We start from the raw sequence: 21,348 nt of genomic DNA on the forward strand, positions 1-21,348 counted from the left end.
CCTGTTAAAAATCTTCAGTAGGTTCAATCAGCGCTGTTCCCCTTAATACACATCATAACAATTTGTTTAATGATAGGATCGTTCATTCAAGTCAAAATACACCCGAATTATTGACCAGGAACACCTCTGTGAGGATTTTCATTTCATATCATTTGTATTATATCTGCAGCAGCAGTTGTCACGATCTTTCTGTATCGCCTCGGGGGTTGAATTCAAATGTTTGGGTGTGACGGACCTGCTCCTGTCAAACATACTGGCTGCTAGACCTGTGATGAAAATAATTATTGTTTTGCATTGATGTCATTCTGTTTTGCGGGCCAGTTCTAAACGCTCTTGTTGTTTGATGGTTTTTTTTAATTTAATTTTTATGGATCCATACTGAGAGATTAGATAGAGATTATCGTTTATTCCATTTCATTAAAAAATCATAAGATACAAAACATTTTAAAGTAAAAGAACACAATAAACCATTGCAGGCATCCACTTCTCTAGATTTTCTTACTTAATAAAAACAACAAATTATCAAACAGTTAATTCCACACGCTGAATCCATTTTATTTCTTGTTATCCGGAAAAAATCTCTTCCAAATAATATTCTGCAAATAAAAGAAAAAAGACGTACATTTAGATATTTCTGCTCCAAATAACATCCACACCTCATTTCTCCTTCAGACTTACATTTTTCCCCCAGGTGGATTTAGACTGGTTGGTCTTCAGCTCTTCCAGAGACTCGTACATGTCGCCTCCTGCGAAGGCGGCCTCCCCTGGGATCTGCTCATAGGTGTCATCAGGCAGCTTATTGGGAACCTCGGCATACATGTTGTCTCCCTTCAGAGCTGAAGCCCCTCCAGGCCCCTCCAAGGTGTGGTACATCGGGTTGGACTTGAACATCTCCAGATCACCACCCTGCTGCTCTGACCTGCTTGGCCTTGGACTGTCTCTGGGTTTGTGGAGGGAGTAGGTGTGACAGGTGACCTTCTTCAGAGGAGTAGGGGAGTAGGATTTTGATGTTGCTAAGGAAAGCATGCTGAGCCGATTCGAGTACTCCTCCTTCTTCTCCTCCTTCTCCTCTTCCCTTTCTTTTTCCTCCTTCTCCTCCTCCTCCTCCTCCTCCTCCTCCTCCTCTAAGTTGCTGCTGTTTAGTCTTGGTAAAGATATGCTTCTGCTCCCCACTTGTGTCAACTCAGAGTATGTGATCCCTGGAGGACTTAGATCACCTGGATAACTCGTGTTGGAGGTGCTGAATGAGTCTCTGTCAGAGACTTGGTTGGTTTTTCCTCTGAGTCTCGCTGATCGGTTTGCTTCAGCGGAAGTTTCACTTGGATGTGATGCTGTTTCCGGAAAAGATCCACTCAGGGAGAAGCCAAGAGGAATACCTCTCTTTGGTAGTGGAGGAACACCCTGAAAGACATAACGGTACTACAATGACAATATAGTTGACAAAACAATCTGTCCTCATGGTCGCTTAGTAGCAATCTTGCATGATCTTCCTCAGCAGGAAGTTAATCAAAACTAACAAGGTAAGCTAAAGTTCTTCCCTACCATAGCTTTTTTGCCAATTGGATACCACTGAAGACTTAAATCTTTAAAAACGCATTTAAATAACTGTTTTCATTATTTTAAGATGGGGCATTGTAGTTTCCACCAAATGTTGCATAGAGAAGAGCATATAGACCATTGTGTTATAAAAAGGATTGAAAAATATAATATGTGTAAATAAAAATTAACTGGTTATTGGCCATAGTAGGTACTTTTGGCATTGAATATGTTTTGGGTTTGGGTCTTTAGGGGTGTCTTGCTCCAACTAGGGGTGTGCCGATTGCATCTATTGTAGGTTGTATACTGACTGTTGATAAGTACCTCAGATAAACCAACTTCAAGAGGCCCAAGTTATCCCTTAAGTGAAATTCTGAATGTTGGACTTGAATCAAACCTTTGACACTGTGATTTTGGTATGCACTGTAACCACTTGGGTGCCCAAGATACTTACGAATAAAACCTTTTAATTACATTTTCATCATACCTGTGAGAGGGTGACTGTGTCTACGGAAACCACTCCTGTCAGTTTTCTGTTTTTGGGTTTCAGTGGCATTGCAGGTGGATGATTTGCACGAGGGTCATTTTGCTGCTGGATCCTTTGTTTCTGGTCCCAAAGAGTCCGAAGGGCTTGAACACTCACCCCAGATTTCCCTTTGGTGTAATTTACCACATCGTACAGCTCACCTGTGCTAACCTGAGAATAACAACCAAGTTATCAATTATTTGAGACAAGTCATTTACAAGTCAAGTAATTTCCAAGTCAAAGTAAACCAGTGGCGTAGCAACTATGGCCTTTCAAATTTGATGGCCTTTTTCAGAAGTTAGTGTGAATTGCGACACCTGGCTGTATGAATGCAGGAAGGTGGGTGTGTCCGAAAAAGAGTGTAGTACAGCAGTAAATCATCGAGATTACAAAAGATTGATGCTTTTTCAATTATTTCATGCCAACAGGTTAAAAACGCAAACTCTTGCTAGTCTAATGTCATACTGTTTGCCGTGTTCGATCATTTTAGCATGCTAGAATGCTTACGCTTCATTATTAGCACTAAAAACCATTTCGGCGTAGTCCAAGATGTACAGTCACCTAACTGATTCAATGGTGTCCTGTCTGCAACATACAATCTACATTTTTTTTCAATCCATCCAACAGTTTTTTGGGGGGTTTTGTTTGGGCAACCAGTGCCTTTAATATAGTGCAGTTGAGAAATGGGGAGACAGAGGGGATAACGCGCAGCAAAGGGACTCAGGCCGGATTCGAACCTGGGTCCACCGCATGGGGATCAAACCCCAATATATGGCCGCCATCTCTATACGACAGCCCCATCCAATAGTTTTTTAGGTATTTATCGAAACCTAAGATGTTAACCTTATGATCTAGAGGAAAAGTTAGAAGATCCTTAGGTACATCTTCTGGGAACCATAAACCTTTGCTGCCAATCCTTGTAATATTTTGGAAATGTTTTACTACATTTTCAATGGGAGGAAGAAAGGAACTAATTAGCACATCAAGTTGTTCATTCTTCACCTCGTTAAAGCTGGTAGTCAGATATTCTCCAAAGGGCTGGATGGGGCTGACTTTGAAATGTTCTATGAGCTCTGTGAGGCTGTTGTATGTCTGACAGTCTCCTGCTATGACAAATTGTCCGTCTTGATTCTCGGTGATGACAAAATGGCGGCACCTATCGTGTCCCCTTTGGAAGAAAAAGCACAACTGGTTAGATGAAACAGAAAGCTGGTAAAGAAGCAACAGAACAATGTTGAACAGACTGGATTTGCCTCACTTGTAGGACAGGATGTAGCCGATGGCTTTATCACTGAGGCGAATGAGAAAACAGCCCTGAGCCTTATCTCTCAGCAGATCTTCTGTGTCCCTGAGGCAGACGCCAAAGCAGGACAAATTAAACAGAAATGTAGGCAAATTAGATTTAAAAATATCCTTGCCGTGCGATGAAACCTTTGTTTTCTCTGAGTGACGTGCATGAAATTGAATCAATGAAAGATACAAGCTGGAGAGTATGAAACATTCTTATTACTTCTAGAGTAATCTTTTTCATCAGAACATTAATTTTCAGCATACACAGCCTTAATATCTGGAATCAAGTATATTATCATTGTCTCCTTGCCTTGAATCAGAACTACTGTATGTAACTTTTATAACTAAGAAATAGAATGCCCTGATGTAAAGCTATACTGGTAGCTTTTGGCTCATGTGAATAAGGTTAATCTTACTTTGAAACTGACAAGGTAACATCAAAGTTCATCAAAGGTTATACGTTAATTAAATCATTTAGATTTGATCTGTTTTGTTCAGGCAAAATATAGTGTAACTTTATACACAAAATGGATTCAATTATGTGTAAATGGCACTTTACTGTTGCAGCTTGTTGAGCTGGAGGTAAATTTATTTGCTATTTGGCTTCAGTAACTAACCAAAGCTGTCTAGTAGAGTTAGTACAAAACCTTTGGATAAGTATTCCATTCCATGAACTACAAATTTTGGATTAAAGTGCACATACTTTTTACTTAAGTACAGAACTTGAACAAATAAAGTTACATTCCACCACTGCAAGACTTCATACTACATTACCGCAACTTTAAGATAAAAAAAAACATTGGTAAACTAAATGTTTCAAATAAAGTCAGAGTAGAACCTACAGAAACAAGTGTAGCTTATTCTGTATTGCAAATAATTCATAAGTATAGAACTCAAACTTCTCTTGACTCCCTCACCACATCATATCTTAGGACTCTTTTCTTACTTTCGTGCAACGAAGCCTTGAAACCAGTCAGGGAAGTTTCCATTGTTGACGATGAGCGGCGCCTGAGTCTCAGTGAACCACTTCAGTACCAGCTCCTTCAGGCCTCCCTCGGATGTCTCCATGTGCAGGTCAACACCCGACATCTTTGCCATCCTAACAGGTTTGCCAGGAGCTGACGGAGCAGTGGTGGAAAACCACGGTAATCTTTGCTCATGTGACGTTTCACTCTCTAAAGGAAGAGGATAGGATGTATCTCATTTGACTATTTCTGATAGCATCACTGTGATCTGAATGGTGGCATTGTCTTTAATTTATCTACCAATGACTCCTCTAGTTCATTGCTCATTGGACTACCAGTTTCATTTTACTACTTGTGTTCCCTGTCTAAGATTGAACTTTACAGGTTGATCACGTATACATATTTAGTCTTGTTTGTTAATTCATATAAACATAATAAAGTAATTTCTCTACTAGACTTTAGAAAATGTAGGCGCAGATGATAGAGCTTGAAACATAAATGTCTCTTTGTGTGCGTACTTGTATGACATGAGATGAAAAAATCTGATCGCACCGTTTTATCTCTCTCACAACATCCTAACAAGATAAACTATTCAAATGTAGATTAAGATGTGCAACCATTCAAAAAGCTGGTACCACATTCATTATGCAGGTAATGTGTCCATCAACCAGAGAATTGGTAAAATGTTGAACTGATGGGTCTACATGAAAAGTCATGTGCTGTGGACCAAAGTTATTACATTCATCCTGAGGGCCAGGAAATATAAATGTTATAGAATTAAATTCAATATATTTATAAATACATTTTGCTCACAAGGCAAATTTCAATCTCATCGCGGCACTAGATCAAGTGCCGCGAAGAGATTTACTAAATCAATAGGATTCATGTTCTTTGAATACGAATATCAGATACCACATAGATTTCATGAAAATACACCTGTAAATTGTCAATCTTTCACTCAAACATGTCAACTTCACAGAAGAACAAGTTGAAAAGTCAGGGGATCGCCAGTCATTAGGATTATTCTTTTGGGGAACATGAATGTGAACATACATTTGTTCATAAAATGTACAAAGAGTTTTGGTACATTGCTATAGAGAAAATATCTAAAAGAAAAAGTAATTTATAAATGTAATAATTATTACAAAAGTTTGTATATTCTGGATAATGGCATGTAACCAGTAGACTATATTTTTAATGGTAAAGAAAATGATAGCGCAGGTGTTAAAGGGATAATGCAAGTGTATTTCGGAAATGCTTAAAATAATTTACATTTGCTGGTAAAAATTCAATAATCTTTTTTTATTAATGAGCCTGAATAATAAAAAAGGTTTCCTACGGAAGAGTATTAGGGCCACATGAAGAGAACATATTTTTTAAATTTTCGAGAAAAAAAGTCGAAATTTCTGAGAAAAAAAGTTGAAATCTTCGAGAAAAAAAGTCAGAATTTTCGAGAAAAAAAGTCAGAAATCTGCCAGGAACGGCGAAAGTGGGCTACGAGTCCCTCAAAACAGAGCCTTCGGTAGAAGTGGGCTATGAGTCACTCCAGTTACAGGATGGCATGAGGAGGGCGTCGGGATCGATCGGCATGCCATGGCTGCATCAGGTGAGTGAGGCTACGTGCCCACGACAACGCTCTGAAGCAAAAACGCAGATGTCCGTTTTTCCCCTCCACAATTTATCTGCGTTTATCTGCGTTCTCACGAGCGTTTTGGGGGTGGATATCTGTCTATCCATGGGAACAGGGAAAACGTATAAAACTCATAATACTCGCAGTTTGCCGATGAAGTAAGCACGCCCCGGACGTAGGTGGCAGTAGCAACAATACCAAATGCCTGTTTTGTGGCTACTTCCTCCGCGTCAGTTAGAAGAAAATGGCGAAGCGCGGCGGCAATAACAGTACGCCTAGTTCAAACTTTGTTTGGACAGATGAGGAGGTCCAGTTGCTGCTAAACACAACTTTAAACTACAAAGCCAGGAAGGCAGTGGATAATGTTGATTGGGAGAGTGTCCAAAACAAATATACTGAAATATGGGAGTCGTTCATGGAGAACTACCCACTAAACGACCCAAAGTACCCTCATGCTAAGGACCAGGTTAGCAAAGGTCATGTTGCAACCAAAATTAAAGCCGTGCGCATAAAATATAGGCATGCTGTGGACACCCAGAGCCGTAGTGGGCACGGGAGGGTGGTGTCTTTGTTTTTCGAGCTATGTGATGAAATTTGGGGTACCACCCCTGCCTCCACAACAGTAGAGCATGGCCTCGAAACGGCAGACGTAAATGATGGGGCAGCAGAGCTGGGCGGTGTAGAACTAGCAGAAGCAGAAGAATCGGTGCAGGAGGACAGCTCATCTTCGGAGCCGGGCGGAGAAACTCTTTTGAGGAGGAGACACTTACTTCAGGTAAAACTATGTGTTTGACGCTAGTGTTAGCCCCAAACATCATGGCAATGTAAGGGGCACCTGTCCTGTTCCGGGTGTGTGTGTGTGTGTGTTTTTTTTTTATAATGACAGTGAGTAAAAAATATTGTTTACACGAATTACAAAGGACAGTTGTGCTTGCCAGATGCACAATTACACTCGTTATTGTTTGGATGTTGAAATGGTTTGGATGTCACAATGTTCCAGTCCTACCGTTTTGACACAATTCAAGTGAAGTGTAGCCCACTGAAGTTGGTATCCCTATTGGTCTGTAACTGACAATGGCACAATATTTGAAATCGCGTTAACACACACACACACACACACACACACACACACACACACATAGCCCACACACACACACACACACACACACACACACACACACACACACACACACACACACACACACACACACACACACACACACACACACACACACACACACACACACACACACAGAGAGAGAGAGCGCGCAAACGCCTACAGCATTGCTGCAGTGGGCCTAAAGACAATCTTTTGCACACAACCGAAATTGCATACAAGACCTACAACAACACCTGCATACAAGACCTATACAAGACCTGTAATATTGTCACGAAGGTGGATTGTGCATGCATGTTGTACAGGACAAGGACAGATGCACTATTATAAGTCCACTAATGTTTGCTTTGGTCTGTTATTTTGTAGGCCAAACTCAACAGCTACAAGACAAGCAGGCTTCAGAAGAAAGTGCGGAGCGATGAACACCATGAAGCCCTCCAAATTAAAAAGAGGATTGCCGACATCATGGAGAATTCGGAAAGGGAACACAGTTCCAGAATGGATGCATTAGTGACTGCCCAAACCAGGATGAGCCAGTCTTTTGAAACTCTTGTGAGACATTTCACCTCACCCTCATACAGACCAAACATGGCTTTCTCACACAACGCGCCCACATACCTACAGCCCATGGCCTCCTCAAGCTACTTACCACCTGCCATGCCCTCCTCCCACCAATACATACCACAAGAACCACACATGCCCTCCTATAACCCATACATGCCACCACCAGAACCAGCTAGAGCCTCATGCCAGTCAGACACGGCACCACCAGCACCATGTACACAGACACGATACATGGCCACCTCGCACACCTCACCTCACTCGCACACCTCACCTCACTCGCACACCTCACCTCACTCGCACACCTCACCTCACTCGCACACCTCACCCATGGCCTCCTTAAGCACATATGTGCCCCCCTCCCACCCATTCATGACACCAGAATCACCCATGCCCTCCTCTCACCAATACTTACCACAACCACCCAGGGCCGCCTCCTACACAGACCAGCTGCTTTCAGAAAGCACTGATGAAGAAGACCAGGTTGATCTTCTTTCATTGTAAGTAGCCTAGCCGTGCTTACATACTGTCAAATGACTTGTTCAACGTTGTTGCCGTTGATGCTACCTCATGTGGCTATGCAGGCCGATTTTCGAGTGTACTTTATATTTCTATTTTTGTACAGTGTTACTGTATATTTGGTTTATGGCTGTCTTTGCATGATGTTCACATGCACTTTGTCCTGAATATTTGACATAAAAGGGTTTTTTATGTTGCGTTGCACCTTAGTAAAACTGTCATTTGCACTATATACATTTTTTGGGGGATTTATGTTTTCTGTATTTATGTTTCAACAAGATAAAATACTTGATTTCCCCCCTGATTTGCATGTGTTATTGAGAAAAGTCTTACACACCTCATTTTGACAGGTCACGAACATCTACTGGACAATCAGTTACCAACAGAATGCTCCCCCTTGTTGTCCTCATTTGTCATCATGTCTGCTAATTCTATGTAGTTACACAGAAAGTGTTACAACTGAAATCATAGGAGATATGACGTTTAAACAGTTGTCATATTGCAGAACCACTAAACATAGTAATCATAATCTTAGTAAATTAATGCAGGTTATTTTGACAAAAAAGGGTTTTATTCATTACCTGTTGTAATTACTGAGAACGAGTACATAAAGTCATGAACACAACACATCACAAGTTCTGGTAGACTGATCACAAAACAATATCAACACCAAAAAAATAATGTGCATAAACATAAACACAGGTGTCACCAGTAACTGTTTTACTGGCAAACAAGCTGATTTTAAAAGAACATATTATGGGTCCAGATACTTGGTGAGGACTCTCCTCACCCGCTTTCCACCTGCCTCGTTGCAGTCTGTGGTATAATTGTTCCTCTGTGTGGGAGGTTGCTGGTCCCGATCCATTTGCACGGCTTCCTCTTGTGCATGGTGATTCACGGTCTCGTGGCAAGCCTCACAGTAGTTGTTGAGGACAAAACAGGCATAAATCACAGTAGGCAGGTCACTGAGATTTATGTCCATTTGTCGCTTCAGGCAGGCGAACCTGGCCTTGAGGCGACCGAATGCACACTCTATGACCATACGAGCCTTGCATAGGGAGAGGCCAAAGTACTGCTCAGAAGGGGTTGCGCCTCCATTTGCATATTCCTTCATCAGGTATGGCAGGAGGGGATAGGCCGGGTCTCCCAACAGGAAGATGGGGATGGCTTCCTCATCCTCCACTATCTGCTTCTCCAGTGAGGGAATCTTCCCAGTCTTCAAAAAACTGTTGACTTTCGAGTTGGCGAACATCCGGGCATCATGCACACTACCTGGCCATTTCACCACCACATCCATGAATCTGCAACACAAATGAAGCATCATGACTTTAAGGTTTTTTTAAAAGAGAAAACCCCCACAACATGTACATTTCTAACAAAAATAGATTAATGAATGGGTGTGTAAATATAGCTAAATGTTGTGTCAATATGGTACTGTAGGCTTATTAATATAGACTACATGTATATTGGGCTATATTGGCTACATTCTGTTAATTTTTTTTGTTACAAGGCTATTGGATGGGACAGACTGCTCTGTGCCCAATTGAGTGATGGTGGTGTATAGCTGATGTCTTTGGAGTGATAAACTGCCTGTAGCCTTACCTGTACTTATGGTCACATACAGCTTGGACGTTCAGCGAGTATCTTCTCTTCCTGTTTATGTAGTCAGTGGCGTTCACAGGCGGCTGTTTGATATCGATGTGTGTCCCGTCTACTGCTCCTAGACACTGGGGCATCCCATGGTCTTCTAGGAACCCAGCCACTAGCTCCTCAGTATCCGGGACAGTGAATGGCAGCTTTATATATTTGGGTCCGAGATGAACCGTAATTGCACGGCACGTGTCTCGTACGATCCTCGACACCGTAGATCTCCCCAGACCAAATGAATTTGCTGTTTTGCGGAGGCGCCCCTCATCGCTAAGATAGTACAGTGTACATGCCACCTTCTTCAGAGGCAGCACTGGCTGTCGCATATTAGTCGATTGACCCTCGATGTGAGGACGAAGTAGGTCAGTCAGGGCATAAAGGGAGTCTTTGGTCATGCGGAAATTTTCGTACCACGCTTGCTCGTCCACCACATCATTAACGAAGTTCTCCCACCACTCGGAGCTTCTCCCTGGCCTCGTCCACACTCGTCTCTCACTTCGTCGTGTCTCCTCCTCCGGTGCGTCAATAATGTCCAATATCCGTTGGTATCGTCTCCTATGGTCTAAATGACTCTCGGTAAAGAGTCTCGCCATTTGTTGGCCTGCATGCATACCATTCAACGCGGCTACTGCTACACGTTCATCCATGTTTATCAAAGGGCAGGCTCAAATTTGGCGCTAGAACGTCACTTCCAGATGCCTGTGCAAAAAAAAAACCTGTGCAAAAAACGCACTTCTGCGTTTTGAACTGTTCCTACGGCGACGAGAGACTGGAACGTTTTCAAGATCTCCACTTTGAGGGGCGTTTGCGTTTTCTCCGTTTTCAACTCCTAAAAACGCCGTCGCCGTGTGCACGATAGGCACATCTGTCGAAATGTTCTACGTTTATCTGTCGTTACCGTTGTCGTGGGCACGGGGCCTTATATTAGGTGATAGTTTTCGTTTTGTAGGCATAGGTTAGTCTAGCTGCTTACTAAGGCCCCGTGCCCACGACAACGGTAACGACAGATAAACGTAGAACATTTCGACAGATGTGCCTATCGTGCACACGGCGACGGCGTTTTTAGGAGTTGAAAACGGAGAAAACGCAAACGCCCCTCAAAGTGGAGATCTTGAAAACGTTCCAGTCTCTCGTCGCCGTAGGAACAGTTCAAAACGCAGAAGTGCGTTTTTTGCACAGGTTTTTTTTTTGCACAGGCATCTGGAAGTGACGTTCTAGCGCCAAATTTGAGCCTGCCCTTTGATAAACATGGATGAACGTGTAGCAGTAGCCGCGTTGAATGGTATGCATGCAGGCCAACAAATGGCGAGACTCTTTACCGAGAGTCAAAACAAAGTTTGAACTAGGCGTACTGTTATTGCCGCCGCGCTTCGCCATTTTCTTCTAACTGACGCGGAGGAAGTAGCCACAAAACAGGCATTTGGTATTGTTGCTACTGCCACCTACGTCCGGGGCGTGCTTACTTCATCGGCAAACTGCGAGTATTATGAGTTTTATACGTTTTCCCTGTTCCCATGGATAGACAGATATCCACCCCCAAAACGCTCGTGAGAACGCAGATAAACGCAGATAAATTGTGGAGGGGAAAAACGGACATCTGCGTTTTTGCTTCAGAGCGTTGTCGTGGGCACGTAGCCTATGATTGCGTAAACTCACACCAGAGACGGTATATGAACTATCTTTGCCCATACAGCTCTGTTACATCTCTGTCATCGCTGCCGTCCATTTGGGCTTATGTGCTGATGGCTGCATTGATATAGGGTGACCAGATTTGAGGTGGCGAAAAAGAGGACACTTGCGATTGTTGCACAGAAGTCTAAGTACAGTAGACTTCTGTGCAAAGCGCCATTCAATTTAAGTACACGCTTAATGGTCCCATGAAAAACTGTGAAAACCGGACGTTTTCATGAATTTATAAACCCCCCCCGGACGCTCCGGACAGGACATAAAAAGAGGACATGTCCGGGCAAAAGAGGACGTCTGGTCACCCTAATTGATATCTTTAAGAAAGACTAAAATGAATCATATTCATCAGGGTAACTTAACGCATTTGTGGGTTAATATAGGCCTACTGTAGGCCTTGTGCTTTCTTGCGATGTTAAGCCGGAATGGCACGCACGTTTTCCATTGAGCCCGTTGTCAGTTAGGTGTCCTTCGAGCTAAGTAGCTAGCCTAACGTGCGTCTCTACACAGCCCAAGTTTACGTTTTCCATAGAGCCCGTTGTCAATGTGTCCTTCGTGTTAGGTAGCTTAACGTGCGTCTGCACAGCCCAAGTTTCCCATCGATAAAATATCATGCCACTTTTAATTGACAAAGTTGATTTTACTGAACAGTGTATTTCAGTTACTTGCATAAACTACGTCCCTATCAGTGCTAATTTCAAAATACAAAATGGACAGTTCCACGTTTCTACTGTTCCTGTAATTGTCCTCTGACATGCTTGGTGTAGTTTTAAAATGAAATATCAGCCATATACTCAACATACAGCCATATACTCTATTTACCTATTTATTATGCATGGGCAGCATACTAATAAGGGGGGAAGGCCTAGAACACATTTCTGTAATAAAAGTTTAGGGGTTCAAGAAATTAAGATTAGAGTCGCCCGTATAAGACAGATAAATAGCTTGATAAACCCTGCTATGGGTTATTATTTACCCGTCTTAAAACTGGCGTTTCATGTTGTGTGACACTTCACCTGTCATCTAGCACATTTAGTACTTCAAGTAAAACCAGCAGCACTTGTGAACCACTGCTGATAAGAAAGTACCTGTTGAATAGCCCATATTCACCAGCATTGGCAGACAGTGCAAACAAATATTATTGTGTAAACTGGTCATAGTGCAACGATTACATAACATTGTTAATTGTGCTGCATATTCTTTACAGGACTATCCGTGTCCAGTGTCACTGTGTCTGATTTCCTACGACAACAAGGAGTCCTAGAGGAAGTAATAAAACACTTACAGGAGGACAAGGTAAAGTGTGTGTAAACGTCAGTCTGTGCTTGTCTGGACTAGTCTGACATGAATGTTAAAATGTAGAATGAATGTTAATGTAAACACCAAATGTGTGGAACTTTTACACATATGCCTTTTACACATATGCCACACTCACAGAAGAACACACTTACATACACCTTCCAGCAGTTATAAGAGCAGGGGGTTGACACACACACACACACACACACACACACACACACACACACACACACACACACACACACACACACACACACACACACACACACACACACACACACACACACACACACACACCACATATAGATACAACAGTCACATACACTGAGCTTTAGTCATATCTTTTTGTTATTGTGAGAGTAAAACAACTTACATTTATTTTGATAATTTCACAGATTGACAAAGATGTCATTCCCTGCATGGAAGATGGAGACCTGGCAAAATACATTTCCTCATTTGGGGATCGTCTGGCATTGAAGAGTTTCTGCAGAAATGGGACAACACAAAAAAACAAAATGGGTCTTTTTGAAAAGCTTAGGGTCAAGCTTAAGAAGCGAAATAATGCTGAGGAAAATGAAAATAGGAAAACAAAACAGGCCAGAAAAGCTGAGGAAAACAAAACACAAGATGCAGAGCCAGCTGGTTCATCAGCAGGTTCTTCACACAAGAGGCGGAAAGCAACCCATCGAAAGATTGAAATTGGATGGTTGCACTGTGAGGGAGAACAAAGGAAACAAATACGAGGTAAACAGGGAGGAGGGACAAGAATGGTACCTATTGGAATAGAATGTGGAATGGATGAGGTCCTTCAAAAAGGAAAGAGGCTCTTCTTTCCAGATGGATTGTCATCAAAAGGACATGAATCTGAGTTCAACTTTGAATTGAGGGACTACAAACAGAACCCTGTCCAAGAGGATGTAACCGTTGGATTTATCTATGATACTTTGTGCATGGCACGGTTGTGATTTTATGTTGCTACTTCCCCCAAGGAGTTGAAGGATGATAGTGCCACAGATGGTGAAAAATCAAAATGCGGTGTAATAACAATAGATGAGGATGAGGAGGATGATCACCAGGACTCACATGATGCTTCACAACAGGATGATCTTCAGTGTGATTCAGAGCAGAATAAAAGTGAAAGAGTACAAGAGGAAGAGGATGGTGTTACAATCACTGGCATACGATATGGCACACTGTTTGAATGTGACCTGGTAACTGACATTGAATCGGAAGTAACCTTTGGTCCGGGTTGTCGTGAAATTGAAACTGACGCTGACGATGACACAGAACCATTTGATTTTGGGTTTCAGCCCCAACTCCAACTGCAGCCACTCATAACCTCGGATGTTTCCTCATCATTGCATTCTGCCTCCTCACTTCAGCAAGTCATGGACCCACCACCTGAGCAACTGCTCTCCACATCAACAGTATCCAATGATGCATCTCCAGCACAACAACCTGGCTCCACATCACAGGCCAGTCTCGCCAAAATAATAACCATAGTAATTACCTAAATGAGTTGATTAAAGAGTTCATGGATCCTACTTTGCTCACACGCCCATTAATTATGAGAAGAATACTTCCAGATAACCGTGTAGAAAAGGGGATTGGCGAAGGTGTTGTCAGAGATATTTACTGTTCTTTTTGGCAAGAATTTTATGATCGCTGTACTGTTGGAACAGCAGTCAAAGTTCCATTCATTAGGCATGACTTTAGCTGTGAAACCTGGAAGGCCATTGCCAGAATTTTGCTTTCAGGTTTACAAACATGTCAGTATTTGCCGATAAAATTAGCTCTTCCTCTGATGGAGGACCTCTTTCATGGATCTGTGTGCAGCAACCTCCTAGAAAGCTTCCTTCAGTATGTGAGTATTCAGGACCAGGACATTCTCAAAAAGGCGCTTGAGAATTTCTCATCAGTTGATCCCAGCGAGCTCATGGAAGTCCTTGAGAACTATGAGTGCCGAAAGATGATCAAAGCGGAAACGCTTCCACAGATCCTGAAGGAGATTGCACATAAAGAACTAGTACAAAAACCTAGGTATGTAATTGATTGTTGGAAGCAGGTAATGCATGGAAAGGTCAACATTGCTCATGATGACCTACTGGCACGCTATCAGGCGCTCAGACCCAATCCAAGACAAGTTCAAGGTCTACTTGACTTCCAAGAGGTCATGACCTCAAAACAGCGAGAGGTGGAAAACCACTTGAGAAGATATCTTAGAGCAGCGATACTCAACCCGCGGCTCGCGAGCTGCATGCGGCTCCTTTAAGGCTAGTTGCGGCTCTTTTAAGTCCCACTTAAAAAAAATTAAAATCTCAAAAAATCTTTAAAAAACGAAAAACAAAAACATTGTCAGCAGAATTCATCAACATTTCATTATCACTCACAAGTCAGTCTATTAAGCCGCCCCCCCCCATCCCTCTGAACAACCAATCACAAATTATTTCAGGTTTCCCGCTCTGATTGCAGGTGCGCGAGATAATTGCTCCGTCACACTGGGAAAACTAGCTTACAGCACTACGCAAAAATGGCAAATGAATATAGGAAAAGAAAATATGAAGAGGAATATCGAACATTTAAAGAGGACTGGGAACTCGAGTTTTTCTTCGTCTCCACCGGTTCGGGAAAATGCATCTGCCTGCTTTGTGACAACGTCATTTCACAATTTAAAAGGTCCAATTTGCAGCGCCATCACGACACAAAACACCCGAAGTTCAGTACCGACTTTCCGAAAGGTGGAGAGCTGAGGGCGGAAAAGCTGGCGAGACTCAAACAGAACCGAACTGCTCAAAAAAACGTATTCCACACTAATACGAGTGAAAAAAGCGACAGAGGCATCCTACAAAATCACACATGAACTGATGAAAAAGATGAAGCCATATACTGATGGAGAAATGGTGAAGGATTGCATACTGCTGGCTTGTTCAACGTTGTTTCCTGAGAAAAAAGACCTGGAACGAGAGGCAAAAAAAATTCAACTGTCGGATTCTACTGTAGCTAGGAGGGCATCAAACATTTCAGAGAACATTGCACATACTCTTCAGGACAAACTGTCATCTGCTGAGTTTGTCAGCCTTGCAATCGACGAAAGCTTGGATATCAATGACACGCCACAATTACTCATCTTTATCCGAGCGATCAACAGTAAGTTTGACATTACAGAAGAACTGCTTGACATGGTTTCACTGGAAAATGGAACAACGGGCATTGAAATAAAAAACGCTGTGCTGGAAACATTAGAAAAGTTTAACATTGGACCAGAAAAAATGACAGCATTCACAACAGATGGCGCACCGGCGATGCTTGGTAAGAGGAACGGAGCCGTGGCTTTGCTGAAAGAAACACTGAAAAACGGCGGGGTTGCTGCTGAGGGTATTTTCTCATACCATTGTATTGTGCATCAACAAGCCTTGTTTGCTAAGTTCAAATGTCTGAATGAAGTGATGGCAAAGGTAATCGAAGTGGTTAATTATATCAGGGCCCGTGCAAGAAACCACCTAAATTTTAAACTGCTGTGTGAGGAGTTTAAAACTCACTATGGAGATTTGGTGTTACACAACGAGATCAGATGGCTGTCTAAAGGACGTATGCTTGCACATTTCATGGACCTGCTTGAACCCCTGAAATCCTTCATTGTCGGCCAAGGGGAGACTTCCCGATTTTCCTTTTTGGATGATGAAGAGTGGGTGCTGTCTGTTGCGTTCCTGTGTGACATTACGCAGCACTTGAACGAATTTAATCTCAAGATGCAGGGAAGAAACAAGACCGTGTATGAGCTCTACACGGCTGTCAGAGTATTTTCTGACAAACTGGATGTACTCGAACGAAGTGTCCGTGGTTCTGATTACCGTTTCTTCCCCACCGTGCAGAAAGTGATGGCGATGCATGCAGACGCTCTCCTGCCCTGTCAATCACAATTCTGTGACGTGCTAACTGAGCTCAAGCAAAACTACACATCAAGATTCCACGACTTCAAGGACCATAGCAATATTTTTTTACTTGTGAAAAACCCATTCCTGATTGAGGTCAATGAAATGAAGCAAATAAGCGACCAGCTCGGACTTGTGCAGCTTCAAATGGAGTTCGTGGAGTTAAAGAGCTCAGATGAACTTCAGCGTCAGTTTCGGATTACAGATGTCGTGGACTTTTGGAAACTGGTGGGGCATCTACCAAATATCTCCAGACTGGCAAGACGCATCATCTCAATGTTTCCGTCCACATACCGGTGTGAAGCAGCATTCTCTGCGCTCTCAAAAATAAAATGTTGCAACCGAAACAGATTGAGTCTGCAGCACACAACAGAGGCCCTTCGGATCGCCGTTTCCAGCGCAGAGCCCGACTTCAAATCACTTGTGCGGCAGAAGGAGTGTCAGAAATCACATTGAGTGTGAAGTAAGTACAACATTACTCTTCTGACAACCCCTGCTGTCTATAATCTGCTGTTATATGGACTATGATGATCAGTAAACATGCTGTCTGTTATCTGTTGTTATGGGCAGTGATGATCAGAAATGTGTGTTTTGTGGTTGTAGTGAAAATAATAAATCACAGTTGTTGCACTGTACATTATGGTTTTCATTCCTTAGTAACATATTACTATTATCCATATTCTCAAATGCATAATGGTTTCAGGGAGGAAAGGAGCGTTTTTGGATTGTGGCTCTTGCAAAAATATTTTTTCGTCAATCTGGCTCCTGATTAGGACAAGGTTGAGTACCACTGTCTTAGAGAGTTAGACGAGGACCATCTCGGAAAATTCCTGCGTTTCACAACTGGTAGTGATATAATCACTTGTACCAAAATCCAGGTTGTCTTTACAAAAATGTCAGACTTCTCCAGGAGGCCTATTGGCCACACATGTGGATTTGTGCTGGAGGTGTCAGATAATTACGATAACTTCCCAGATTTTAGATCAGAATTCAATGCTGTTTTGGACAGCAACATCTGGGTTATGGACATTGTCTAGGCTTCTGATGTTTTGCCCTGTCACATGCATATTGCTCAGGGATGTTTTTACAGGGCTTTGAAAACGCTGCTACCTGAAACGTTAATTCTGTAACATATATGTTTATGTTCTCTAGCACTTCAGCTGTTTTTTTTATTATACAGCCAATTGTATAATTGCACTCGTGTTTTATACAGTTTAGGCTATGTGTTCATTGAACACAATTTGTGTTTAGGCCTATGTATTTGAGTCTGACTGATATTTGTATGTTTTGGCTTGTCACATGCATATTGGTCATAAATGTTTCTACATGCATTTGAAAGTTATTCCTCTTGAAATATTGATCTATACTTTTATGTATACTGTTCTCTAGCACTACATAACTTTTGTTGTATGCATTTTTTTGTGTTTGTACTTTTTAGTATTTTTGTAAAGCTGTCATGTTTTATATGGTGCCTATGTGCTGTTTGAACACAATAGGCCTATGTGTTGTTTGTTGGAACTTGAGCTGCTCAGTGTACTTGAGTACATTGAAAACAATAAGTAAAATGAGTTTTAAGTAAACGCTTTCGAAACCATTTAAGAAGTCAGTGATTTTATTTGTCACTTACAGTACATTGTTATTCAGTGATGGCATGCTGTGAGGTCTGTGGCAGGGTAAGCAGCGTGTCACAACAGCACTGTCCAGTGCAAAATCAAACAAAAGTAAGATAGATAAAAATAAAATATGTCAAGTTAGTTTCTGAGGGTGATAAAGAGATGAGTTGTACAGCCTCATCACTGCTGGTAGAAAAGAACAGTATCTTCTAGTCAAAACAGTTAGAGGAAATCACCCAGTAAAAGTACTCTTCAGCTCAACAGACTTGCCAATCAGTGGATTCGAATGTTCAGCTTGTCCAGTATCCATTTCTCCGGAGGCATCCCCACTGAGTCCAGTTGAATTGCTCCACCAATGACTGAGCAGGCCTTCCTGATCAGCTTGTACAGTTTGTTGGTGTATTTTGCTTTCCCACCACCACTAGATGTCACTGTCTGATAGCACATTTGTAGCAGACATTAAAGGATTTTAACTAGTAGAAAATACAGATCGCTCCACCCCTTCTTATAAGGGGCCTCTGTAATCCTAGACCACACCAGTCTCTCATCTAAGTGCACACCAAGGTATTTGTAGGAGTGCACAACCTCCACATCAACTCCACAGATGAAAATCTTAGGTCAGATCTTACCAACATTTACCTGAAGATGGTTTTTGGGTACACCACTCAAAACACTTGTCAAGCACCCTTTACTCTGTCTCCTGTTGCCTGTCAGTACACCCCATGATGACGGAGTTACATACTCTGATATATTAATATTGCTAATGTTTATACTCCATTTGATAATACAATTGTTCTTATTCTGTGGTGCAGGGCTACTATGTCACATTCTAAACATTATATAGCCATATCCTATAAAGTCTTACTTCTGAAGTACTTCATGTTTGTTTTAAATCTTTTTAAGTTCAGGTTATTGTCACTTCCAACAAAAGCTGAGATCATACTGATAAATAAATATAGCTGAGTCTTAAAAAGGACCACATAAACAAAATAAAAGGGCATTTTGGAAAAGCATGCAATTTAATGTGACAGACATTTTAATTTATAGGCATACTATGTACATTTTATACAATTTATATACATCATCAAGCAGCATAAAATAAAACATTACAACATATTCAATGTAGTTTACATTCAGTATGGATAATGCTGTTTGTGGTGGAGATGGGCACAGCAGTGGAGGCAGAGGAGATGGGCACAGCACCCGAGACGGTGGTGATGGGCACAGCAGTGGAGGCAGAGGAGATGGCACTCAGTCCTCAAAGATTATTTCGTATCTCCTCTCGTAACAGTGTGTACAGTTCAGCAGCATCAAACGCATCTTTAGGAGTGTCCCATCCATTTTCCTGCATCAGCCACACTGACAGATCAAAGACATCTTCATCACAAGGCAATTGACCCTGCACTCCTCCTTGCAAAGGTCGATTTCCTCTTGATCAAACAACTTCAGTCTGTCCTCTCCACCAAAAATCTGTGGGGCTGTGTAGAGTAGGACTGGGCGACCCCCAGAGTCACCCCTGGATGGAACTGGTCTGATTCGATGAGAATTCCATGTCTGTACAACCTCGTCCAGCTCTTTCTGCAAGACAATGGATAGTGCTTAATTAGTCTACATGATCATCTGATTTTGTCAATGACGATACATCAAAATCATTACTGTGTATTTTTACAATATGACACATGAGCAGTGTTTTGATTACCTCCATGCAAAGTAGTAGCCAAGGGTTTTTTAAGGCCTATATTGCCTGTGTGTGTGTGTGTGTGTGTGTGTGTGTGTGTGTGTGTGTGTGTGTGTGTGTGTGTGTGTGTGTGTGTGTGTGTGTGTGTGTGTGTGTGTGTGTGTGTGTGTGTGGAGAATTATTGTCTTGATGCACATATAGCCTACCTGAACTAGTTCGAGGAAGCAAAATTGCATGAGACTCTTATCCACAAAATCCCCGGAGAAGTGACCAGCATCTTGCACCGATTTGAAAAGGCTCATCCAAAATTGGACGCTCTGCTTTCGAAGGATACCCCACCAGGATTCGATGCGCTGATTTGCAGTGCTGCGGCCGTACAGGAAGCTCTTTTCGCCGGCAAATGCATCGCCGTGTTCTCTTCTTAGGAAGTTTTGCATGCCCTCAACGTGACCGTTCTCAGTGCCCCTGTCAGCTAGTAGCCGCTCTGGACAGCCCCCAACACGCTCAACACACTGGAGGTAGTAGGAAGCAATGACTTTGGGATCATTATTGGTGGTTTAAGCCTCCATCCATAAGGCATAACGACTGTAGCCATCGATGCACCCGTTGATGCAAATCCCAAATGGCTTCAATTTGTCATATGAATCCATATGCCAAAGTGCATTAGGCCCGCGGGTTGTATACAGACGCCGCCTCAGACGATGGGCCCGTCTCATTTCTACCCCGTGTGGATCAAGTTCTTTGATGATCTGCCTTACTGTTTCTTGCGAGACTACCAATCCCCTCTGAACTGCTCGAAGGTGCAGCCAACGATACCCCTGCATCTGGCCATTCCCCCTCAGTTCCTCCTGCAGGAAGACTATCACTTGGTCTATGTCGGTCTGATTACGCCTCCTGAAAAGACCAAGTTTGCGACAACGCCTCTTTAACGTACGGATAGAAATAATAATATTGTGATTCTGCGCCAAGACACCAAGGATCTCCTTGTTATTTAACCCAATACTGAAATAACACTCGATTAAGTCTACCATTTCAGCAGCCAACCAAACACGAACCAGCTCTGTTGTGAAGGACTAGTATTTTTCTCGAAAATTTCGACCTTTTTTCTCAGAAATTTAAAAAATATTTTCTCTTCATGTGGCCCTAATACTCTTCCGTAGGTTTCAGTACTGAGTAGACCTTACAGTCTATGGAGTAGACAGTGTCAACGTGCAAAATAACAGGTGTCAAAGTTTCACGTGCGAGCAGAACAGATGGCCACACAAGCCGCACAGCGCGCGCATAGACACATTGACGCCAAATCTCATTGATATTATTGCAAAGTAAACATTTACTTGAATTTTTTACAAAAG

The 21,348-nt window shown here is 42.3% G+C and overlaps 2 protein-coding genes across 2 annotated transcripts; both read right to left on the bottom strand.

Moving 5' to 3' along the window:
• Positions 1–530: 530 nt before the first annotated feature.
• On the bottom strand, positions 531–4,461 carry sh2d7 (SH2 domain containing 7). Its single transcript, XM_063881497.1, has 6 exons — positions 4,299–4,461; positions 3,321–3,410; positions 3,065–3,230; positions 2,024–2,233; positions 679–1,401; positions 531–596 (listed from the first exon to the last, which is right to left on the bottom strand). The coding sequence occupies exons 1-6, from the start codon at positions 4,448–4,450 to the stop codon at positions 555–557; spliced, it is 1,383 nt and encodes a 460-aa protein (XP_063737567.1). The 5' UTR covers positions 4,451–4,461; the 3' UTR covers positions 531–554.
• A 4,241-nt stretch (positions 4,462–8,702) lies between these two features.
• Positions 8,703–10,704, bottom strand: LOC134862612 (putative nuclease HARBI1). The gene is made up of 2 exons (XM_063880615.1): positions 9,747–10,704; positions 8,703–9,445 (listed from the first exon to the last, which is right to left on the bottom strand). Exons 1-2 carry the CDS (start codon positions 10,436–10,438, stop codon positions 8,899–8,901), a joined length of 1,239 nt encoding a protein of 412 aa, XP_063736685.1. The 5' UTR covers positions 10,439–10,704; the 3' UTR covers positions 8,703–8,898.
• Between the last annotated feature and the right edge of the window lie 10,644 nt (positions 10,705–21,348).

Source organism: Eleginops maclovinus, chromosome 4, assembly GCF_036324505.1.
Source record: "Eleginops maclovinus isolate JMC-PN-2008 ecotype Puerto Natales chromosome 4, JC_Emac_rtc_rv5, whole genome shotgun sequence".
Lineage (NCBI taxonomy): Eukaryota > Metazoa > Chordata > Actinopteri > Perciformes > Eleginopidae > Eleginops > Eleginops maclovinus.